This window comes from Cydia amplana, chromosome 22, assembly GCF_948474715.1.
Source record: "Cydia amplana chromosome 22, ilCydAmpl1.1, whole genome shotgun sequence".
Classification (NCBI taxonomy): domain Eukaryota; kingdom Metazoa; phylum Arthropoda; class Insecta; order Lepidoptera; family Tortricidae; genus Cydia; species Cydia amplana.
The window spans coordinates 5,782,263-5,803,410 of record NC_086090.1 but is presented as its reverse complement, the minus strand read 5'-3'; the positions used below and the strand labels follow the sequence as shown (position 1 = coordinate 5,803,410).

At 38.4% G+C, this 21,148-nt stretch overlaps 1 protein-coding gene across 1 annotated transcript in view; it reads left to right on the top strand.

Moving 5' to 3' along the window:
• LOC134658290 (uncharacterized) overlaps positions 1–20,643 on the top strand; it is a 30,764-nt gene extending 10,121 nt beyond the window's left edge. The window contains exons 2-7 of the mRNA XM_063513899.1: positions 13,289–13,548; positions 15,335–15,544; positions 16,465–16,783; positions 17,437–17,575; positions 18,904–19,063; positions 19,571–20,643. Coding sequence (XP_063369969.1) covers positions 13,289–13,548; positions 15,335–15,544; positions 16,465–16,783; positions 17,437–17,575; positions 18,904–19,063; positions 19,571–20,539 — 2,057 coding nt within the window. The 3' untranslated portion in view covers positions 20,540–20,643. The remainder of the gene's footprint in view (positions 1–13,288; positions 13,549–15,334; positions 15,545–16,464; positions 16,784–17,436; positions 17,576–18,903; positions 19,064–19,570) is intronic.
• Positions 20,644–21,148: the final 505 nt, after the last annotated feature.

Genomic DNA, 21,148 nt, shown 5'->3' with positions numbered 1-21,148 from the left:
AACGCGCCTTTGTGACGAAGCCTTAAGAATACATAACAATAACAATACCAACATGCAAATTGAGGTGTGGCGCAAGGGCGAAGGATGGGCGCGCGACTGGTAATGTCAACCATTATAGCTTTTCAGGTACTAACTTGTATTATATCTGGACTGGACAATTGTCATGGAAATGTATTGGGCCTAATAGGGCATAGTAGGGCCTCAGTAGGGCACGCGGTCAGATGCTAATAAATCAATTTGTTCAATTTTAAAGTGCCCATGACATTTGAAGATGTAAATTGAAAACCCACGCGTTGAACATACTAGACATGCAGTCTGGTTCAAGTATACTACGCAACCGTCGCGCTTTAAGAGGAAATGAAGGAAATGTGGACTGACGTTGCGTTCATACAACAATTTTAAGGGGCCCACAGATTACCAGTTCGCCGGACGATATCAGCCTGTCAGTTGTTTGGAACTGTCACCTTTTGTGTTTAAGTGACAAGCCACACCGGACGTCATGTTGTGAAATAAACCGAAGTGATGTATATTTTCAAACAAAGGAGTTTTCCAATTCGATCTTCGAGATATAGAGTTTATTTTTAAGTCTGTTAAAAATAGGAAGTTATAGATTCACGAACGCTAATAAACACTAATCAAAGTGTTTTTCTTTTATTAGGAAAATAACCGCCTTTGCTAATTCTAGAAAATAAAAACGTGACGTAAAAGTAATTAATAGAAGGTGGCTATTAAAATGACCTACTCAACTATATATTTCTGTCCTTGATAGTTTTAGTGCGCAATATCTCTGATGTCATTTACGTTATGTCCACAGCAAGTAAATACCTTAATGACATTTACGTAGCTAATCCTTGTACTGCTAATTGACATTTGGTAAACCTTAATGAAAAGACTTAAGGTCCACTGATGGCTAGGCTAGTCAAGAGTGTTGCTGTTATAGGTCCTATCTCTTATCTTGCAGTGGCTAAAGAAGTTGCTCGCTCGGAAGCGTTTTGGAACTAAAACTTATTTTTATATTACATATTTACTTACTTAATATAATACAAACGAGCTATGCATGCAGCTAAGCGTTCAATCAGTCCATAGCTTCGTAGCATACAATAATAACTTCTTACCAGCCGCCTCAGTTAAACGCAGACCTGTACTAATCCTGTAGTTTATGGTTGTAATGCGGATTTACGGTGATTCAAATCGGTTTTGATTTGATACGAGGCCCATCAATGAGAGGCCAAAATGACAAACCGAATATGTGCGTGACTAAAGGTGATCATGGCCGGCATGTATGATTGTAATGTTATGGGGATTTGGGGATGTCATTTGTAACAGGAGTAGCCCATTCAGTAATACATTTTGGAAAATAGATTTATGTGTAGAGTATGCGTCTATATATAAAGAAGACATGGTTCGTGACAATCGTGACGGTGAGGTTTTTGAGTGCAGTACCATTACCACGAGTCACTGACAGTGTCAACACTGACATATTACGCTAACGTCTACGTAACTTACTTTCTATGCATCTCGCTCGTACTGACGTATTAGTGTGCGGGTACAGGTTGGTAAGAGTAGTGGTAGGTTTACTTTGGGAGTTAGCAGCGGTTTTTATTATACAATCAATGTTTTAAAGTGACGTAATTGTTAAAAAGCGGCCAAGTGCGAGTCGGACTCGCCCATGAAGGGTTCCGTATTTAGGCGATTTATGACGTATAAAAAAAAACTACTTACTAGATCTCGTTCAAACCAATTTTCGGTGGAAGTTTACATGGTAATGTACATCATATATTTTTTTTAGTTTTATCATTCTCTTATTTTAGAAGTTACAGGGGGGGGGACACACATTTTACCACTTTGGAAGTGTCTCTCGCGCAAACTATTCAGTTTAGAAAAAAATGATATTAGGAACCTCAATATCATTTTTGAAGACCTATCCATAGATACCCCACACGTATGGGTTTGATGAAAAAAAAATTTTTGAGTTTCAGTTCGAAGTATGGGGAACCCCAAAAATTTATTGTTTTTTTTTCTATTTTTGTGTGAAAATATTAATGCGGTTCACAGAATACATCTACTTACCAAGTTTCAACAGTATAGTTCTTATAGTTTCGGAGAAAAGTGGCTGTGACATACGGACGGACAGACAGACGGACAGACAGACAGACATGACGAATCTATAAGGGTTCCGTTTTTTGCCATTTGGCTACGGAACCCTAAAAATCGCTGGCGTGCTGCTAGGCTGCTACTTGGCCCAAGGCAGTAAAATTTAAGGCAATTATAGCTTTATACCCCTTCTACCTCATGCAAGTACTGCAGCGTTCCTTGCCACACGTTTAACGGTCAACACGATATGTCTAAATCTAAAATTAATAAACCGACTAAAAAAATGTACAACTCTACTAAGGATCGTCGCTGGTGCACCACAAATCCGTGTTGGAAAATGGCAACTGAATCGATCCGGTCTAGAGATATTTATTGAGAACGTTCTTTCGTCAAAGAGACTACTTTTACAAAGTAAACGTTTCATTAAACAATTTTCAGGACATATTCCTCATATTACATACACAAATCTTTTTAACACCTTATGAATGCGAATGTTTTCTTGTCTTATTTATATACCTATACCTATTAAATACCTATTAAGAATCTTTAAGATCCTTAACAGTTTTTGGATTGAACTCAAGTTCTTTTGATCCATGTTTCAAAAATGTAATCGAATTAGAACTTATTAACCGCGTCAAGTTTTCAAATTTATAGTCGATACTCGAGTTCACACCAACTTTCTCTCTTTTTTAAGGTTCCGTCACACAGGCGCGTTTCCCGGGCGGGGCGTGAGCGTTTTACATGTAAAAGCGGCGCGTCCCGCTCACGCCCCGCCCGGAAACGCGCCTTTATTTTTATAAATTATCGTATTTAATATTCTTATATAAAAATGTGCCTACAAAAGCGGAACGAAACAAAGTAAAAAGCATGAACCCCAAGACATTTAAACCGTTTGTATGTAGGTACCTAACGTCACGTATTACATCACACAACATGCAAGCCTTATGGCCGGACCGCCCTTATCGTGTGGGCGGTTTGTTCTATTTCAGTTGTAACTCGTAAGTTCACGGACGATTTCATAATAAAGACTACCAATATCATTACAGATGTATTAGGTAGTGCATAATTGTTTTCCATCGTATTTTCTCGAAAACTTTCGTATTTGTCATATTACTTCAGTCAACCTCAGTACTTTTTATACCGAGACTGACTGAAATGGTAAGACACGTTCGTACGTTTCCTTGAAAAAACGATGGAAAATAATTATGCACTATATAATTATGTAGTATCTGTACATCATTTCATTAGTAGCACACATCGCCACGCTCATTCCCTATATAGGTCGTACAGATTACGGAATATCATCTGGTATTCGATTTTTGTCGGACTAAAGTTTGTTAGAATAAACATAACTGCAAGATTTTCTAATAATAAGAGACCGACGTCCCAAACCGGCAGTTATGCTACGGGCTGATCATTGGTTCGTGAGAAGAAGCTTACCTATGTTAGTGCGTATTTATTATGCAAGAGACTAGCAATCTATATTTATCTGTCTCTGGTCTGGTGTCGGGTATTTCACGCGGATAAGTAACTCTAAGTATTCCAACACAAGTTATACTTGGATAGGCGGCCTTGGCCTTCTGAAACACACCTACTACATTTTCGCGCGATAAGTTAGATAGTTCATGCACTTCACGCGATATGTATGTATTAGGGCTTCCAAATACCGGACTTCTCACAATACCGGTATTAATACCGAAACTGTCTTCATCAATACCGGGATCCCGGGATCCCGGTATTGGATACGAATCGCTTAAAAATATATAGTTTTACAAAAAAGGGGAATTAGAAAGGCTCACTGGAATACCAGATATGTCCTAAAAGCTATTACAACAATAAACAATCAATGCCGCCATCTGCAATAATTTTATTTCACACTCCAATTGGCAATAATTTGATCCAATTTGTTGACTTCACCTCACCAGTCACATTTGTAGTCCAACTTAACCAACCAGACAACATTTTTTCAAATTGCCGTCAAATTGGTTTGCCATTATTACAGTTATCCTTGCTCTTTCGTTTTATTATTTGATAAAATTATAAGAACTAATGATGTTAATGTTAATGTCACTATCATCATATTCATCACTCACATAACTTCAGGATTCATTCACCACCAACCACCAAATATTTATCTGACGCATTAGGCAACGACCTTGTTTCAATAATAAAATGCGGGCTAGTGACCAGTTAGCAGTTAGAGTTAGACCAAGTAAAGTCTGCAACGATTTTGATAGCATACGCAGTACGCAGTGCAAGTGTTATTTGTACGTCATAATTTCACAGAAGCTTGACGTTTAATATAACACTGGCACTGCGCGTGCTATCAAAATTGTTGCAGACTTTTCTTGGTCTAACTCTAGATGCGTCTGACGTTTAGTAAGCTTTTTGATACAGCCGAATATAATGGATTTAAAGGGTTTATACTGCACATTTCCCTCATTTCTTAAAATACGGGATCCCGGTATTGCCTATAAAAATACCGGTATTGAAAAATGCGTTTAAAAAGACGGGATCCCGAAATACCGGGATCCCGGTATTGGAAGCCCTAGTATGTATGTATGTATGATAGTTCTTGCACTTTATTTGAATTTACTTGAGGGTGGTATCCAAGTCTTTCAAAGTGACGAAAATTTTAAGATACCTATCTAAGAAGTAGATTGAAAAAAGACATGCATGCATTGCATATTTTAATTACCTAACATTAGTTGTCAATTTCGATAACTAAATAAAAAGAGGCATCAAGATTGTTTACCTTTTTTCTAAAGCTAAAAAAACGCACCGAAGCGACTGAATTAAAAATACTTGTAAAATACGAGTAAACAATTATGACTCATAAACATATGCGAATACCCCACCTGTGTTTACGTGTGTTAGTTGGGATACTAGGACGGGCCCTTAGCGACTTAGTTGACCCTGTACTACAATCATTTATGATTAGTTTTAATGATCGCATTCATTCTTATAGTTCGTTTTTTTAGCATTAGAAATAAGATAAACAATCTTGACGTGTCTTTTTATTGAAAAACACGTTTTAAAAATAAATAATGGCAAATCTGTAACAATTATGAATCTAATACGATCATTTATATTCTTCTGCTTTCATAAGTAATAGTTACTGATTTTTAAAAAGCGTTTTTCAATTAAAGACATGTTAAGATCGCTTACCTTCTTTCTAATGCTAAAAAAAAACGAACTATAGTCGTTATTAAGATTTCCACTTTCCTTTTTGTCCGTAAGGGCGCTGTGCGCTGGACATACATATTTGTTAATTGTTATGTATATGTTGATGATGATGGTATTTTTTCCCCTAGAATTTTGTTCTGATTGATATATAAGTGAGGAAATGTGTATACAAAACGAGACACACTACACGTGAAAGCAAATAAATAAAAAAATAGCAGAAGACTACATGCAATCATTATATAGTACATTACATAGTTACATACCTAGGGAGGTGAATTCGTAAATGCTCCAGATCGCAGGTGTTGTATGTATGTATGTCACTTTATTGCACATAAACAGGTTTACATAAAACGGACAAAAACAAAACAAAAATAAGAATGTTATGTACAACGGCGAACTTATCCCTAAAAGGGATCTCTTCCAGCTAACCTTTGAGAAAATGCGAAAGGATCAAACACTAACAGGTGAAAGACAATTTAATGTGGACAAATAGCAATATAAGAATTTTGAATACACATAAAGGAAGACGAGAGCAATAAATAAAGAGAAAACCAGTACCACCTACTCATAAATACGCATAAACTATAAACATACTTATACATATATAAACCTATATACACTTATACATATACGTATACATAAACATACCGCTGTTTACTAACTACATAAACATATAATCTATATATAAATAATATATATATATATACAAAGTATTCAGTTCTAACTACATCAGGAGTCTAATAACCACAACTTTTTCAACTGTGTTTGTGCCATAAATATGCAATCTGGGGCTTTACGAATTACCGCCCGTGGTTTGTCTAAAATTTTACGTCTTGCCTTGGCCAGGAAGTGGGAAGAAAATCCCACTTACGGGCCTAGGGTGACGTAAAGACATAAACAACATGTTTCAAATGTGTTATGTAGCATTAGAGCGCGGGTAAATTAAATAATATAAAGTTGTTTACACCTCTCAAACCCCTGGATTTTATTTACGTCTATTTTATTTGCCGTGTTTTTATTCGAATCTCATGTGTATTTAAAATCGTATAAAAACAATCTCGCTCTTCAAACTTCGTTAACAACACAGTTTCCTGTTGATGCATCTACAGAGTTATTGTTTACCGCACCTTGTTATAACTTTACCGAGTGCAGCTATATTATAACTTTCAGGCAATTGTCTAACCGGCGGCGATATAGCGAGTAGCTATCGACTATTTCCTAGGGCACGAAGTGTGTAAAATCTTAAATAATAAGTATACTTTAATTATTGATCATTGGCTGGTCATGGTAACCGTGATGTGCGCGAGTATGTACAGTCACCACACGGGAATGTTATTTTATTGCCATTTAGGGTTCTTGCCAAATTGGAAATTCTATAGCGTAAGTATTGAACAACCAATTTAGCTAGGACCCTAAATGGCGCAACAATCGCGGAGCGTGATGGTACATTTATCTAAAGACCTGTGCACACCGGCTGCGTGTGCGTGACGTGCTCGTGCGGCGTTATGTAAACAGATCCTTATGAGAGACGGCACACCGCTTGCGTGCGGTTCCAACATGCGCACGGCCTCATAGCACCTGCCGCTCGACACAACGCTGAACACGCCGCTCGCTGGATACTCGCTTCTTAAGGGGCCCACAGATTACCAGTTCGCCGAACGATATCAGCCTGTCAGTTGTTTAGGCCGTACACTAATAAGAAATGCTCGTCCGCTCGCTCCTTATAAAAAAACTCGCTTATCGCTTCTCGCTTATCTGCTGGTCAGACCTCACACTATCCAATGGCCCCAATGCTCCTAACTTTCCGACAATATCCTCGAACTAGCACCCTGTCTAAATATTTATTACTAAAATATCTATAGCCTCGTGCCGCCCAATGTACATTAGGATGTACACTCAGTTTCGATGGAATGTCAACCTTAATTAAAAACAAAGTAGGTAGCATTTCATTTATCTTGTAAAATTTTCTAACAAATGATTTTCAACCCAATTGAAAATTCAACAAGATTCAAACTTCCTTGGCTTTAATTTTGTACGGTGGGCGGCACGAGGATAGACCCGAGTTAGGTCTTGTCGTAAATATAGGTAATAAGAATCCAATAACGATAAATCACTTTAGGATTGCGAACATGTATATTAAAAAGGATAACAGCCTTGTGGCATGCGAAATATAATCCAATTTCATGTTCATGAAATGATGAAAGTCGTGAATCGGGGATATACATGATTTGTAGGTATACTATTTATATTCCATTAACACTGACTTAATATAAAAGAAATAGACACACAAAGCAGAACAAAAACGTCAAGAAATGTGGATCCCAATGACGTTTCGCACCATTTGCATTGATGATAAAAACGCTTACGTAAATTTTGAGTCAAGATAAATGTTTCGTACAGAAAAGAGCTTAATGTCGTAAGCATTAAGTGTCAAATTTGCAAACATAAGTACCAACACTGTTAAAAAATGTAGTCCGATGGCACTAAACGTAACGTATTTACGTCAAACAACGTCAAACGAGAATAATGAACGAATGGAGTCACTTTGGTACACTTTAATATGTATTACTGTACAGGAAAACCAATTGAAGTAATAAATAAAACAAATTTAATTTAATCGAGAGCTCAAATAAAATTAATTCGTGGTTCAAATTCAAACAAATTAAATTTTTAATTCGTAAGTATACGTCTTTAAATACTAATTTCCTTGAAATAAATTCTACTTATTAAATAACTGTGTAATACTCATAGCGCGGGTGCACGGGGACATTTAGATACTGATTGGATTTTTTTTATAAAGTCTACCTATACTTTATAAAAAAAATCCTGTGGTTGTCACTGTGTTCCGACAGGTTTAGCATTTACGAGGGGCGTTCAAAATATTCTCGGTATTGATATCTTACAACCTCTTCTAAAATTTCTTTCGTTACTGGCCGCTAAGGTTTATTCATTGACATTAAAAAAAAGTATAATTCGAAGCGAGATGTTCTTTTGTTTTTCTGCAATTGCTGAACAAACATGAACATCATGTGGGAATTGACAATGTTAACTAAATTAGAACATCGATGCGTGATAAAATTCTTGACAAAACAGGGTAAAAATCAAAAAACCATAAAAGAGGAAATGGATTGTGTTTACCGTGAGTCTGCTCCTTCTTTATCTACCATTCAAAAGTGGTCAAGCGAGTTTAAACGTGGAAGGGAGAGTGTTGAAGACGACCCTAGACCTGGCCGGCCTGTAGTAGCTACTTCACAAGAAAATATTGATAAAGTGGAAAAACTTATATTGGAAGATGGTCGAGTGAAGGTAAAATCTATAGCACAAGTAACCAATCTCTCTATTGGTACCATACATGATATTATCCATGACCATCTTAATATGTCAAAAGTAAGTGCAAGATGGGTTCCGCGAATGCTGACTCGGCTTCAAAAAGGCATGCGTGTAGCTTGTTGTTCCGATTTTATTGACCTGTGCGGTGAAAATCCTGATGAGGTGCTGCAAAGAATAGTTACTGGAGATGAAACCTGGGTTCATCATTATGACCCAGAGAGTAAACAAGAGTCCATGCAGTGGCACATTAAGGGTTCAGCTCATCCCAAGAAGTTCAAGGTCATCCCTTCAGCTGGCAAGGTCATGGCCACGATATTTTGGGATTGTGAAGGAGTATTACAGATCGATTATAAAGAAAAAGGTGTAAATATCACAGGACAGTACTACGCTAACATTCTACGTCAATTAAAGGATGCAATCAAAGAAAAGAGGCGAGGAAAGTTAACCAAAGGTGTTATGCTTCTGCATGACAACGCCCCCGTCCATACTGCTCATATTGCCAAGGCAGCTATTGTTGAATGTGGGTTTGAAACTGTTACTCACCCACCGTATAGTCCGGACTTAGCCCCCAGCGACTTCTTTTTGTTCCCCAATCTTAAAAAGGATCTGCGTGGAAATAAATTTTCCGATGATGAAGCATTGAAGGCGGCAGTGGAGGAGCATTTTTACACCAAAGATAAAAAATATTTTTATGCAGGATTAATAAAAATAATTGATCGATCTTTTAAGTGTATGAACATAGGGGGGGAGTATATTGAAAAATAAAAATATCAAACTTTTCGTACTTGTTTGTTTTCATTCTCATACCGAGAATATTTTGAATACCCCTCGTACAGTTAGTCGATATAAGCCCTTATTGGTGGTGTATATGTCGGAAACAGGGAAATGGGCCGAACACACAAGTGCCGTTTTGCCTTGTTTAAAACTGCATCACACCTATCTCTTGCTATAATTAAATAGCAGTCCACTTTGCACGTCGCATAGGTTTTCTTGGAAATCTTGAATTTAAACATAATATTATTTCTTATGAATTCCATATAAAAATATAAAAAAATATTGACCTCACATCGACTCATTAGATTTTTGTTCCTTAACATCCCTTCTTTGGTACTAACAAATTAATTTATTCAAAACCATAAAATTACCACCAGATTACATAAATTATGTAATGCTATCCAAAGAACTAACCGAAAGAAATACATTCCATCCTTTTTCCTTGTTTTATCATTGTTATTTTTACATATTTTAACGGCACATTTCGTAATTGTTGACAACTTCACATTTGAGCGTTTCAAACAAGACTAAACGAAAAAGTAATGCATGATCTGTTTTGACATCACTTTTGTGGGGCCATTTTTGGCGGCTGATTGGGTATCCAGTTCTTTATACTATATCAATGTCCATTAAGGAATTTTATTTCTTACTTATATATAGGCAATATTTCGTTGACAAAACTGTCAGCGTCATTTCAAATTTCGGATTCTTATGTTGCCTACATTCATTCGTCCCTCTACAAATTTCGAAACCTATAAATAAGCCTTTAAAAAGCAGTAAGGCCTTATAATATGTGGATATAAACTTATTTCAACAGTAAAGCTGTACACTATTTACAGTTAAAGAAGATACGGCCGTATGAGATTTTATTTCTTCAATACTATTATTTCACGAGAAATTATGTAATAAAAAGCAGAATAGCAGTGATTTCGCTTGCATCAGTTGATTTTGATTAAATACGAAAAATAATTCAGTTTTAGTTTCATTTAACGGTCTTTTTGCGTCTACAAAATCTTATGGCTTTAGATATATGTAATTAAATTTCAATGACAATAGGAAAATATATTACTGTAGGTAAAAGTAAAAAGCAGGCATATGTGCGTGGAAAACCTAGAATATGTAGGAAAGGAAGGTGACTGTCCTAGCTATTGCAATATTATGCGAGTATTTGCATTTTATGCTCCATAAGGGATTTTTCCTCTGCTTTGCTTTGAAAATGCCGTTTACGCGGTTATCGTCTGGCCTGGGTTGAAAATTGAAGATTTTTAGGCTTGCACTTGTTATAAATTTCGATATTCGATATTAAATATTACTGATAATCGGAATTTCATACATGCAAGCACGGCACACTCGACGGTATAAAATATACTAAGGAAGTAACTGTGAATATAACATACGGTTACAGACTTGTGTAGATATCTTTGAGCCTACAGATAACTAGAATAGGTGAATTGAGAGTCTGTACTAGGTGTCTTGAAACTCGACTAAAATATTTTCATGTCTAATGTTGATAATCTGATTTTAGTCCATATAGTTTACTTCAAGTTATTAAAGTGTTACACAATTATAGCTAGTTAGCGCAAACCCATAATTAAGTGAATAATTAACAGAAAATCGCTATCCTTTTTCAGACATCCAACAGCTATTCAATTACGAAATTTTCCTGCCAAGTTAACGCTCCGATTACAAAATTATCCAATTAATTCCAATTTGGGCAAGTAATTTTCTTTGAAGGTACATTTTCGCGAATATGTTTCCACCTAGTAATTGGTTTGGGTCAAGGCCTGGCTCTAGCTAGTGTATTCCTATGATTCCCATTGGTCGAGTCGGGCCAGTGTAATGAGACAATGATGGATCGCTTAAGCCCTAAGGCCTTGGTCTCTGACGATGCGTTTTTGATGTCTTAGGACGACAGCAGATGATGTGGCAGTTCCCGGTTCCAAAACGCCTATCGACTCGCTCGCGCGATTGAAATATTTTGAGTCTGATTCATGTGATTTCTAGGATTTCTACTTCTGAGCACTCGTGTTGAACTAGTATAAGTTAGACTTGGAGGTCTTTAAGAACATGTATTAAGGAGATCACAGTTTAACTGGTCTATCTGAAGGAAATGGTATGAGTAAATATCAACCCCTGAATTACGATACGTTGGCGAGGACCCGCTGGGGACCTTCTCAAGTGCTGTTATGGCCCGTTTGAGTGGAGTTGTGTGGACCTATTTTCTCCTAGTTTCACGGTTTTCTATTTGTCTGAGGTCTCACAAAATATTTCTTGGTAACTTAGATGCTTTATTATTAGGGTTCCGTACCCAAAGGGTAAAAACGGGACCCTAATAATACAATACTTGACGTGCTTCCAGTAGGCATATACAACTGAAAAAAGCCTTATTATTTCAGCAAACCTTGACCAAACACAGCCCCGAGTCGTAAATAACAATTTATTATGTAAATAGGTCTAATAACTCAAAACTTGTGAACTAAAGCTGTTCAGCTTGTAATCCGTATTGTATTATTAACGCTAATGTGAGCAGGCCGTAGTGGGATTATGTACGCTTGGCTTAGCGGGTTTTTCATTGGCTGTATATCTTACAAGCTATAGACCAGGGATGTTGCGAATATTCGCATCCGCATCCGCGGAACATCCGCATTATTTTCAACATCCTCATCCGCATAAAATTGATGCGGAGCTCATGCGGATGCGGATGTCGACCAAGTCGGTAACAGGAACGTCTTAGCAGCGGCGTAAGGCTAGGTAATTTCGTCATTATATAATAACGAAATCGTCTAGATCCCGAAAAGTCGACCAAGTTACTGTTTATTAAATAAAACGCACCTATATTCTTGCTCAAATACTACACGTTTCGTTTTTTTTTAATAAAAATTACTAAAAATTAAATTATAGACGTTTTTTAAGTACCAAATCTTGACATCCGCATCCGCGGATGTGAGGCCAAAAAGTCAAAAAATCTGCATCCGCAAGATCCCTGCTATTGACTAGCTATAGCGTTTTTGGACCAAGCTAAAGAGAAAGTCAAAGTAGTGAAGTATCAGGAACTCGAAACAGTCGCAAACAGAAGCACGGAATTGCGATTATTCCTACGACAAGAGCCAGGCTCTTAAAATTATCATAATGATGGCTCAAAGATGTTACTGACACAACATTAAGTCAGTTTATGTTTTAGATAGAGCTGGGCAAGGTATGAATTCAGTACGGATTGTGCGTCATCCATTAATTCTTCGTTCGTTCGTGTACCTTAGGCTCGTAGCTACACAAAGTGGAATAATACCTTTCTGATGGCTCCTCTAGACGATGGGCCAGCGCCGGTCACTCCAAGGTACGCATTTATGCGATAGAGGGAGCAAGTGATATTGCTATCTCATTCTGCCGTATGGCTGCGTCCCTTGGAGTGGCCGGCGTTGGCCCATCGTGTAGAGGAGCCATGATAGTAGGCTGCCCCCTGCCCCACCATGTTCAAAAACCGTCTGTTACATTATATTAAAAAACTTATAGAACTGCACCGGATCGTAGCGTTATGATAAATCCTGGGGCAGTAAGCTTCTCTTTTAAACTTAAGGCTGATACGTTAATATTTAAAAAATCCCTGTATACAATTGGCAAGGTGCGAAGTCGGTGGAGGGGGAAGTGGCGCTGATCGTCACAAACACAGGTAATCTTATGGAATGGCCGCCATTAGTACTAGCGGCAGCCGCTTGAACTAATTTTACTCCATAAGATTTAACGTAGAAAGTCTGCCAAAATGAGGGCAGCACCAGTCGTGCACCTAGCGAATACAGTACTATAATTTCGATGTTATTTTTCTTGGCATGAACACTGGCGCCCAACGTGGGGCATCATAATATGTTCATAATTTGGTCGTTAACTAACCCAACTTCTTTCTTTTTAGACAGACTCTACTTCGCAACCCTAAAAACGGGCTACAAACCGAAGCCCACCAGAAACAGCAAGTACTTCCACATCGAAGATGACATCCAGTACGAGAACTTCTACTTCGACTTTGGACCTTATCACCTGTGCCATTTGTACCAGTTTTGCAACAAGCTCACCGAGGAACTGGAGAAGAACCCGAAGAAAAAGATCGTGTTTTATACGAGCAACAATGAGACGCTTAGGCTCAACGCCGCGTACCTTATTGGGAGCTATCAGGTACTTACAAAAGACATATACATATTATATTTATAGATTTTAAATTCAGCTAGGCCAGTTTCATTAAGACTTGACCCTGGTTTCTTGACTAAACCAGTTTGAAGATCGTACGCTAAAAACTGTACTGTCGCTGACATAATGAGGTTGAAACTGAATGCCTTGGCTGCAAAAATAATACTATATTTATCGATTTCATAAGTCAACTACATGAAAACTTTTTTTAGTTCTACGAGTATGATATGACTATGAATAATTGTTGTACTTCCAGTCTTCCATAGGTTAGTACGTATATATTTTTTGTTAATTGCTATTGGATCAAACCTGCTTCATTTGCCTCCTGGTTTGTATCACATGGTGGGTCTTAATTTACATTTTCATAAATTATTTGAGTAAGCAATAAATAACAGATGGACAATAAACCAAATAAAACTACTATACTATGCACATTTTTATATGTGAAAGTAGAGTGATTCTTTTGTTAACTGTCAGTTTTCACACTTGATGTTTGTGTGAAGAATTTATGAATTTTATGCCAAATTTTAAGGCGATTTGGCAATTGTAGTCGTATAGTTAGTACTAGTATATGCTAGCACCATTTATTAATTCAAATTTAAACATTTATGGCGTTATTACCTCCAGTCAAATCTATCAAGCCGTTGATAATTGTTTGTCCCTGTCTCTTTCTGTCATTTTCACATTTGTGTTTATTAGAAAGAGACAAAATTTTACAGAGGTTTGCTAAGTTTTCTGAATAAGGGGGACTATAATTAACCGAGATAAAACCCGATCAGACAGATCTAATCGACAAACAGGCCGTGACGGCAACTTGACAACGGATCTCTTATTAGTTCCAATAAATATTTAAAAACCTAGCGCCAAAGAAAATTACGCTTTAAAGCAAACGATGCAAGGTACTAATTGGATAGACTAACAGGCTAATATCCATGGCCAATCAAAATTCAACTTTAAAATATCTAGGTAGGGTGTAGATTCGATTGCTTTTCATGAATGTCACGTGCGTTACCTATACCGTCTCGTTTCTCTCGTTTCGCTTTTTATTGGATAATGGAGGCGCGTGGGAATGCATTGTTCGTAGACAATTACGTTCACATTAGACAAATGACGAAAAACATCAGTTTTTCCTATACACATGCGTCCATTTGTGATTAAGAGACTAAGACTCGTGAAGGACATTTCTATTTTGGCTTTAAACATATAGGCAATTTAATCAATTAAAATGCTATGCGTTTCAGCACCGAGCAGATGTATGGACGCATTTGTAAAATTAGGCCGTTCATTGATTGTCCTAATGTGCACTTTAGGCAGTAATATATACGGACTAATCGTTTCTGTACGTGTTATGTGGTTGTAGTTATTATTTTCATTAGCTAGTCTGTGATTTATGATGAAAGGGGATGCGAACTATAGGCACTTTGTAAAGAATATATAACAACTGTGGCGCCTACCTGCTTCACGGGGGCACGGGGGTATTTTATTATGCAATAGGCCCCTGGTGTAATTTTAGCTGTCATATGTTCGGCTACCGCTAATTCCCGTACAGCGAATACGTAAGAGAATTAGCTAGCGAAATAGAGGATTTTCGGTAATATTACGACGATAAAGGTATTGGATTACATTTCACTAAATAAGCACAAAGAAATTGGAAGCTAGAGTCTAATATATTCGGAAATACATGAATGGAAAGATTTCAGTCTGAACCCTACTTAACCTTAACAACGCCTTGTTTGGTTTGTTTTGTATGTAAGACTATATTTATAATTTCCAGATAATATACCAAAACGGGTCCCCCGGCGCTGTCTACAAGCAGCTAACGGACGGATCAGAATGGTCCCTACTGAACTTCCGTGATGCTTCCGGGGGCCCTCCTCTCTTCGACATATCTCTGCTGGACGTCCTTCACGGCATGAAGGTGGCCCATGACGCTGGGTTCTTCCATTTTGATCATTTCGATGCGGACCAGTATTTGTTCTATGAGGTTAGTTACAGTTTGGTGCCGTGACCAGGATACTTTTTTTTTTTATCCTTGAGACTCGTTAAGCAAAAGAAAGTGATGACAATAGTATAACTGAACAACTTTTCCCATGCAATCAATACAATATACTCGAAAAATTACCATACGTTTCAGGTTTTTTTAAACACTTGATAGTTGATACTTCAGATAGAAGAGTAGTGCATGTTTTTTGGAGGACGCATATTAGTCGCATGCTGCTAGTATTGCAGAGACATGCATGCCCTAGATTGCCTTTCTATTTCGTTTAAGCACTGAATATAGAACAAGATGTTTCAATTTAAATGCCGTCTACATATTGCAACAAAGCTCTCCTTTGTATGAAAATGTTTAGAACATCTGAGATAGGGCGTCGGATGTAGACGCGGAGTTTCTTCAAGTTATTAGAGCGAGTGAGTAATTTTCCTGGTATGTTAGGACCTAATAGAAACTACAAAATTTTAGCAGTTACATATTGGCATAGAGTACGTAAGTACAGGGTATCATTACCGAGAAAATAATTATCATCTTCTCTATAATAGCGTTTATCTGGACCGATATAATATATATAGCTGGTCAACCAAATCTTGTCAGTAAAGAAAGGCGCGATATTTAAATTTTCTATGGGACGATATCCGTTCGCGCCTACATTTTTCAAATTTCCCGCCTTTTTCTACTGTCAAGATCTGGTTGACCAAGTATAAATCTGTATTTTAACGCCGTACTACTATTATATTTACGTATACGTATTTTTTCTCTGTTTATTTCCTGTGTCGGACCACGATAAGTTTCCATGCCAAGTGCTACGTCAAATATGGAGCTTATCGGGATATGTAAGCATTCTTACTGCCAAATTTGTACAAGCGTGGTCAGAGTCTATCATGTTATACACCTTACACCATTTCCAGAAAGTGGAAAACGGCGACCTAAACTGGATAGTCCCCGGTAAGATGCTCGCGTTCTCCGGCCCCCACCACCGCTCTCGGCTCGACCGCGGCTATCCCCTCCACAGCCCCGAGCACTACCACGACTACTTCCGTCGTCATAACGTCACTACGATCGTGCGACTGAACAAAAAGTCGTACGACGCGCGGCAGTTCACGGCGCATGGTTTTGAGCATCGAGAGCTGTTTTTTGTGGATGGATCTGTGCCTTCAGATCTGATTGTGAACCGGTTTATAAGGATATCTGAAGCGGCCAAAGGTGCTGTTGCTGTGCATTGTAAAGGTTAGTTTAGATTCTAATACTAGATTAGAAACTATTACTATCGTGCTACTGAACAATAACTTTCTACTGCAAATACCTCGTGATTTGAAGAAATGAAATTCACATATATGTATAACTGTAATTCGTGACGCCATTTTAAGTGGCTATTTCGGCTCTCATTTATAGTTGTAATCACGATGAAAGGTTTTGCGTTATTGCCGGTGTTAAAGTTGATTGTGGTCAATTTACTAATGTATGTCTTATTCAAGAATAAGAATAAGAATTCGTTTATTCATGGCAAACTAAACTACATTTAATACAAACGTATTTCATAAAGTATATTTTAAACAGAAATTATAGTTTACCACGAAATGGTCTCGCCTCAGCATAATGCTAACCCGAAAGTCAGCGCTGGTCTTCCGGCGAGACCATTTGTGGGCCACGAACGCAACCGTATTCCTATTTATTTCAATTGTAAGCGAATTATACCCACGACTTCCAGAACTTTAAAACGCCAAAACCTTGAAGTATCGTCTCTTAAATCGCGTATGCGATGTTATTGTGGGGTCTAGAGGTTAGGTGGAGGGGTTTTCAGCAATCTAGGGTTAAATCAAACTTTCAGAAGAGTTGGTGACCTCGTAGATATTTTTCATCTATTTTTTTTTCTTTTACAGCGGGCCTAGGCCGGACGGGAACCTTGATAGCGTGCTACATGATGAAGCACCACGGGTTCACGGCGCGGGAGGCCATCGCGTGGCTGCGGGTGTGCCGCCCGGGCTCCGTCATCGGCCACCAACAGTGGTTCCTAGAGAAGTAAGTACAGAGTGGCCAAATAAGAGGTATACACTTTATTTTTGAAATTTTATTCTATAAAACATAAAAAATATTAAGTATTCCTTGTTAAATATAATAAATATGTAGGGTCAGCAATTACACATGGAAAATAATGTCAGACAAATATCCACCTCTAGCACATGGCAGATGCGAACCCTTTTCAACGCGTTTTTCATCACTTTTTCACACATTTCTGGCGTTATCTCAGCGACAGTGTTTCGAATATTTTGTTTTAATTGCTAAAGGTTCGTTGGCCTATTAGCATAGACACGTCCCTTTAGATAGCCCCACAGAAAAAAGTCAGGAGCTGTTAAATCAGGCGATCTTGGGGGCCAGTCAATGTCACCGTTTCTCGAAATTAATCGACCGGGAAACGTTATTTTTAATGTTTCTATTGTTTTTAATGATTAAAACACGTTGTTCCGTCGTAAAACGCTCCATAATAAATTTGCCGTATCTACACAAACTAATTTTCATGCAATAACTGTCATATTTACCGCCAAAATAAAATGGCGGCAAAAAAAAGTTGTATACCTCTAAGTTGGCCACCCTGTACCATCGTCCACATTGTTACATGACAATCCGTTAACCTTATTGCAAATTAAATAGAAATAGTTTATTCGTGGCAAAAAACAGATAAAAAGAGAAACAAAAATCAAACTTACACATAACATTACAACGCATAACATTACATAACATAACACATAAATTAGCTACGAAATGGTCCCGACTCAGTATGGTGTTAGCCTGGATGGGCCAACGCTGGTCTTCCGTCGAGGCCATAACCAAGTGAAGCACGGAAAGTACACAACATTAAAAAAGATTAAAAAAGGAGTAATAAACAATGGCAAAAGCCAACTTTCATAATGCATGAGATAAACCTATCTCGTTGGAAACAGGCAACTTTCTTGGGGGTTTGTTTATTCCCAATGGGTTGCCTTTGGTTAAAATACTGCGCACTCTTTGATATCATTCGCCGCGCGAACTCGAATGGCTAATTATATAATTAACGCACATCCCTACTAAAAAAATAACATCGCATTGCAGATTTATGCAGAAGACACTAAAGACATTATCTTAGTTCTAATTTTAATTGCGGGCTCATTTAGACGGTGCGAGAACTCGCATGCGAGTCTCATTACATTGCGTCATTTGATCGGTCGGTTGAGTTGTTGTAACCTCAATGGTCCGCAATGTAACTAAAATCGCATGCGAGTTCGCGCGCCATCTAAATGACGTCTCATTATGATTGTTTTCGTTTTTGGATATTTTTCAATGAAATAAATTTTATCTTATCTTATTTGCAGCGTCCAGCCCCGAATGCTCGCAGAGGGCGAGGCGTATCGGCGCCGGCACCACATAACAGCATTCCCCGTGTTCACTCGAGGCATCTACTGCGATCTGCCGCCCGAGGACAAACCTGTGTCCCTACAGACGATACTGCATAATAAGAATACCAATAATAAGGTAAGCACACTCACGTTAGGGGCTATTCATAAATTACGTCATTTCAAATTAGGGGGGGGGGGGTCTGGACATCGGATGATGGTAGCATGACGTAGGAGGAAACGTGGTCATTCGAAGGATGATTTTAGGGGGGGGGGGGGTCCAAAATCGTCAAAAATAGATGACTTAATTTATTGACTTACAAGGGCAAGTTCACATTTGACGCTGTCTGCTGTGAACTAAGGAATCACCGAAAAAAAAAAGTGTTCTGAGATACCTACATTAGACGGTTTCAGAAGAGTTATAATAACTAAGAAAAAATGTGGATATTGTATGCATAATGTATGGAGCCGTACAGCGCAACCTATATAAGTTGTTAAATGTCCCTGTGGACAATGTTACTGATTTTTTTTCAATTCAATCACTTAATAAAACCCACAAACCGCCTTAATAACAGTAATTTATAACAACCACTTCAAAAATTCAATGTCTCAAACTAATAGTGATATTATGTTTCTTTATTTCCAGCTTGACAACGCAAACGCCCTCAACGCAAACGAAACAGACTCTGAAAACAACGTCACAGCGGTCATCGGCAAATACAAGACCACCGCCGCTGCCATGCTGCCCACCAAGACCGTTTTCACCCCCAAAATGAACTACATGCTCCCAACTAATAACATCAGGAACGCCGCCAATACTAACCTAAAAACTCCACAGCCAAGGATATTAAACTCCACCCTAAAGTCCCACTACGCAGCTAAAACTTCAACCTTCCCGCCAACGAGAAGTGCCAATTCCCAAGCGAAAATCTCCGGTGTCAAAGCCCAATTCACTGGCAAAAACAGCTTCCACGCCCAACGAGCCAATCTAGCGCGACCTGTCGGCTACGCTCACGGAACTAGCCCCCTCAAAACATTCACAAGAAAAACCGTCACAAAAATCACCCATAACGAAACCACAGTTAACACGCTGAGCAATGTAACTTCAACCTTATCCGCTTTAACAGAGAACTGCCATTTGAACGGCAAACGCTTACCGTCGGAGCCGAATCTAAAAGCTGTCGCCAAAACGACGCCAAGTAACGTGAATTCGAGAAAGAAACTAATCGTGCGCTCGAACTCTAGTTCAAGGAAAAAACTGCCGAAGAATAATGCGGGTAAAAGCAGTTTGGAGTCCGCGCAAGACCTGTCTTCCAGTGATACCAATGTCACCAACATATCCGCCGATTCCTTGGAAACTCCTTTCAGATTTAGGCGAAAGCGGGATAAATCCAGCAGCCCTGAGCCTATGGACTGCATTTCGAATTCCATCATAACTGCCGATGTCACGCCAGAAAACTTCGAAGAGACCACTAACTCCCAAGGGAATAAACTATACAAAATCAAAGCGTTAAGAAAGAAATGTCCCGCGTTCGGGGTGAGTCTTCTAAAGAAAGACGGAGTGCAGACTCGCTCCAGTACTTGTACCAGTAGCTCGACCGTTAAGAAGAAATGATCTCGATGTGGTTAAGTATGTAGATGTATTTGCACTTCAGATTCTATATAGGAATGTGCTTAGCACATTTAGCGTCGATTGCATACATTCGTTTAGTGACTTACCAATGTAGCTTTAAGTTACTGAGTTTGGGCGTCAGAAGTAACAAGTCAGCTTCTTACACTGCGTCAGGCGTGGCTCACTCCGCGATTTCGTCGCTTTGCTACAGGTAGCTAAAAGTACATCCGTTCCACACCAATTTTGGTGGCTAGCCATAAGCCGCGCGTGGCGCTGTCGCCACCTAGCGGCCATATCTGTGCTGATCGTGACAGACGCGTTTTGTTAGAGAGTGAGTCTTCTTTACCTAGTACTATTATTTATTCTGTGACTGCGTATACTTTTTGTAAAGGTGCGTACAGATCTGACTAATACTGCACGCAATTTTAAATGATCCATTTTCAGGTGTAAGTGTATTTCCGTCCTAAGAAAACTGTCCTTACTTTTTCGACAAGCATTTATCTGGTGATATGAGTCTGCTGAGTGGAATCATAGTGTATTCATTTATACGTTAGCTACCTATAGCAGTTACGCCGAGCCACTCATATGTTTATACATTTGTAATCATTCAAA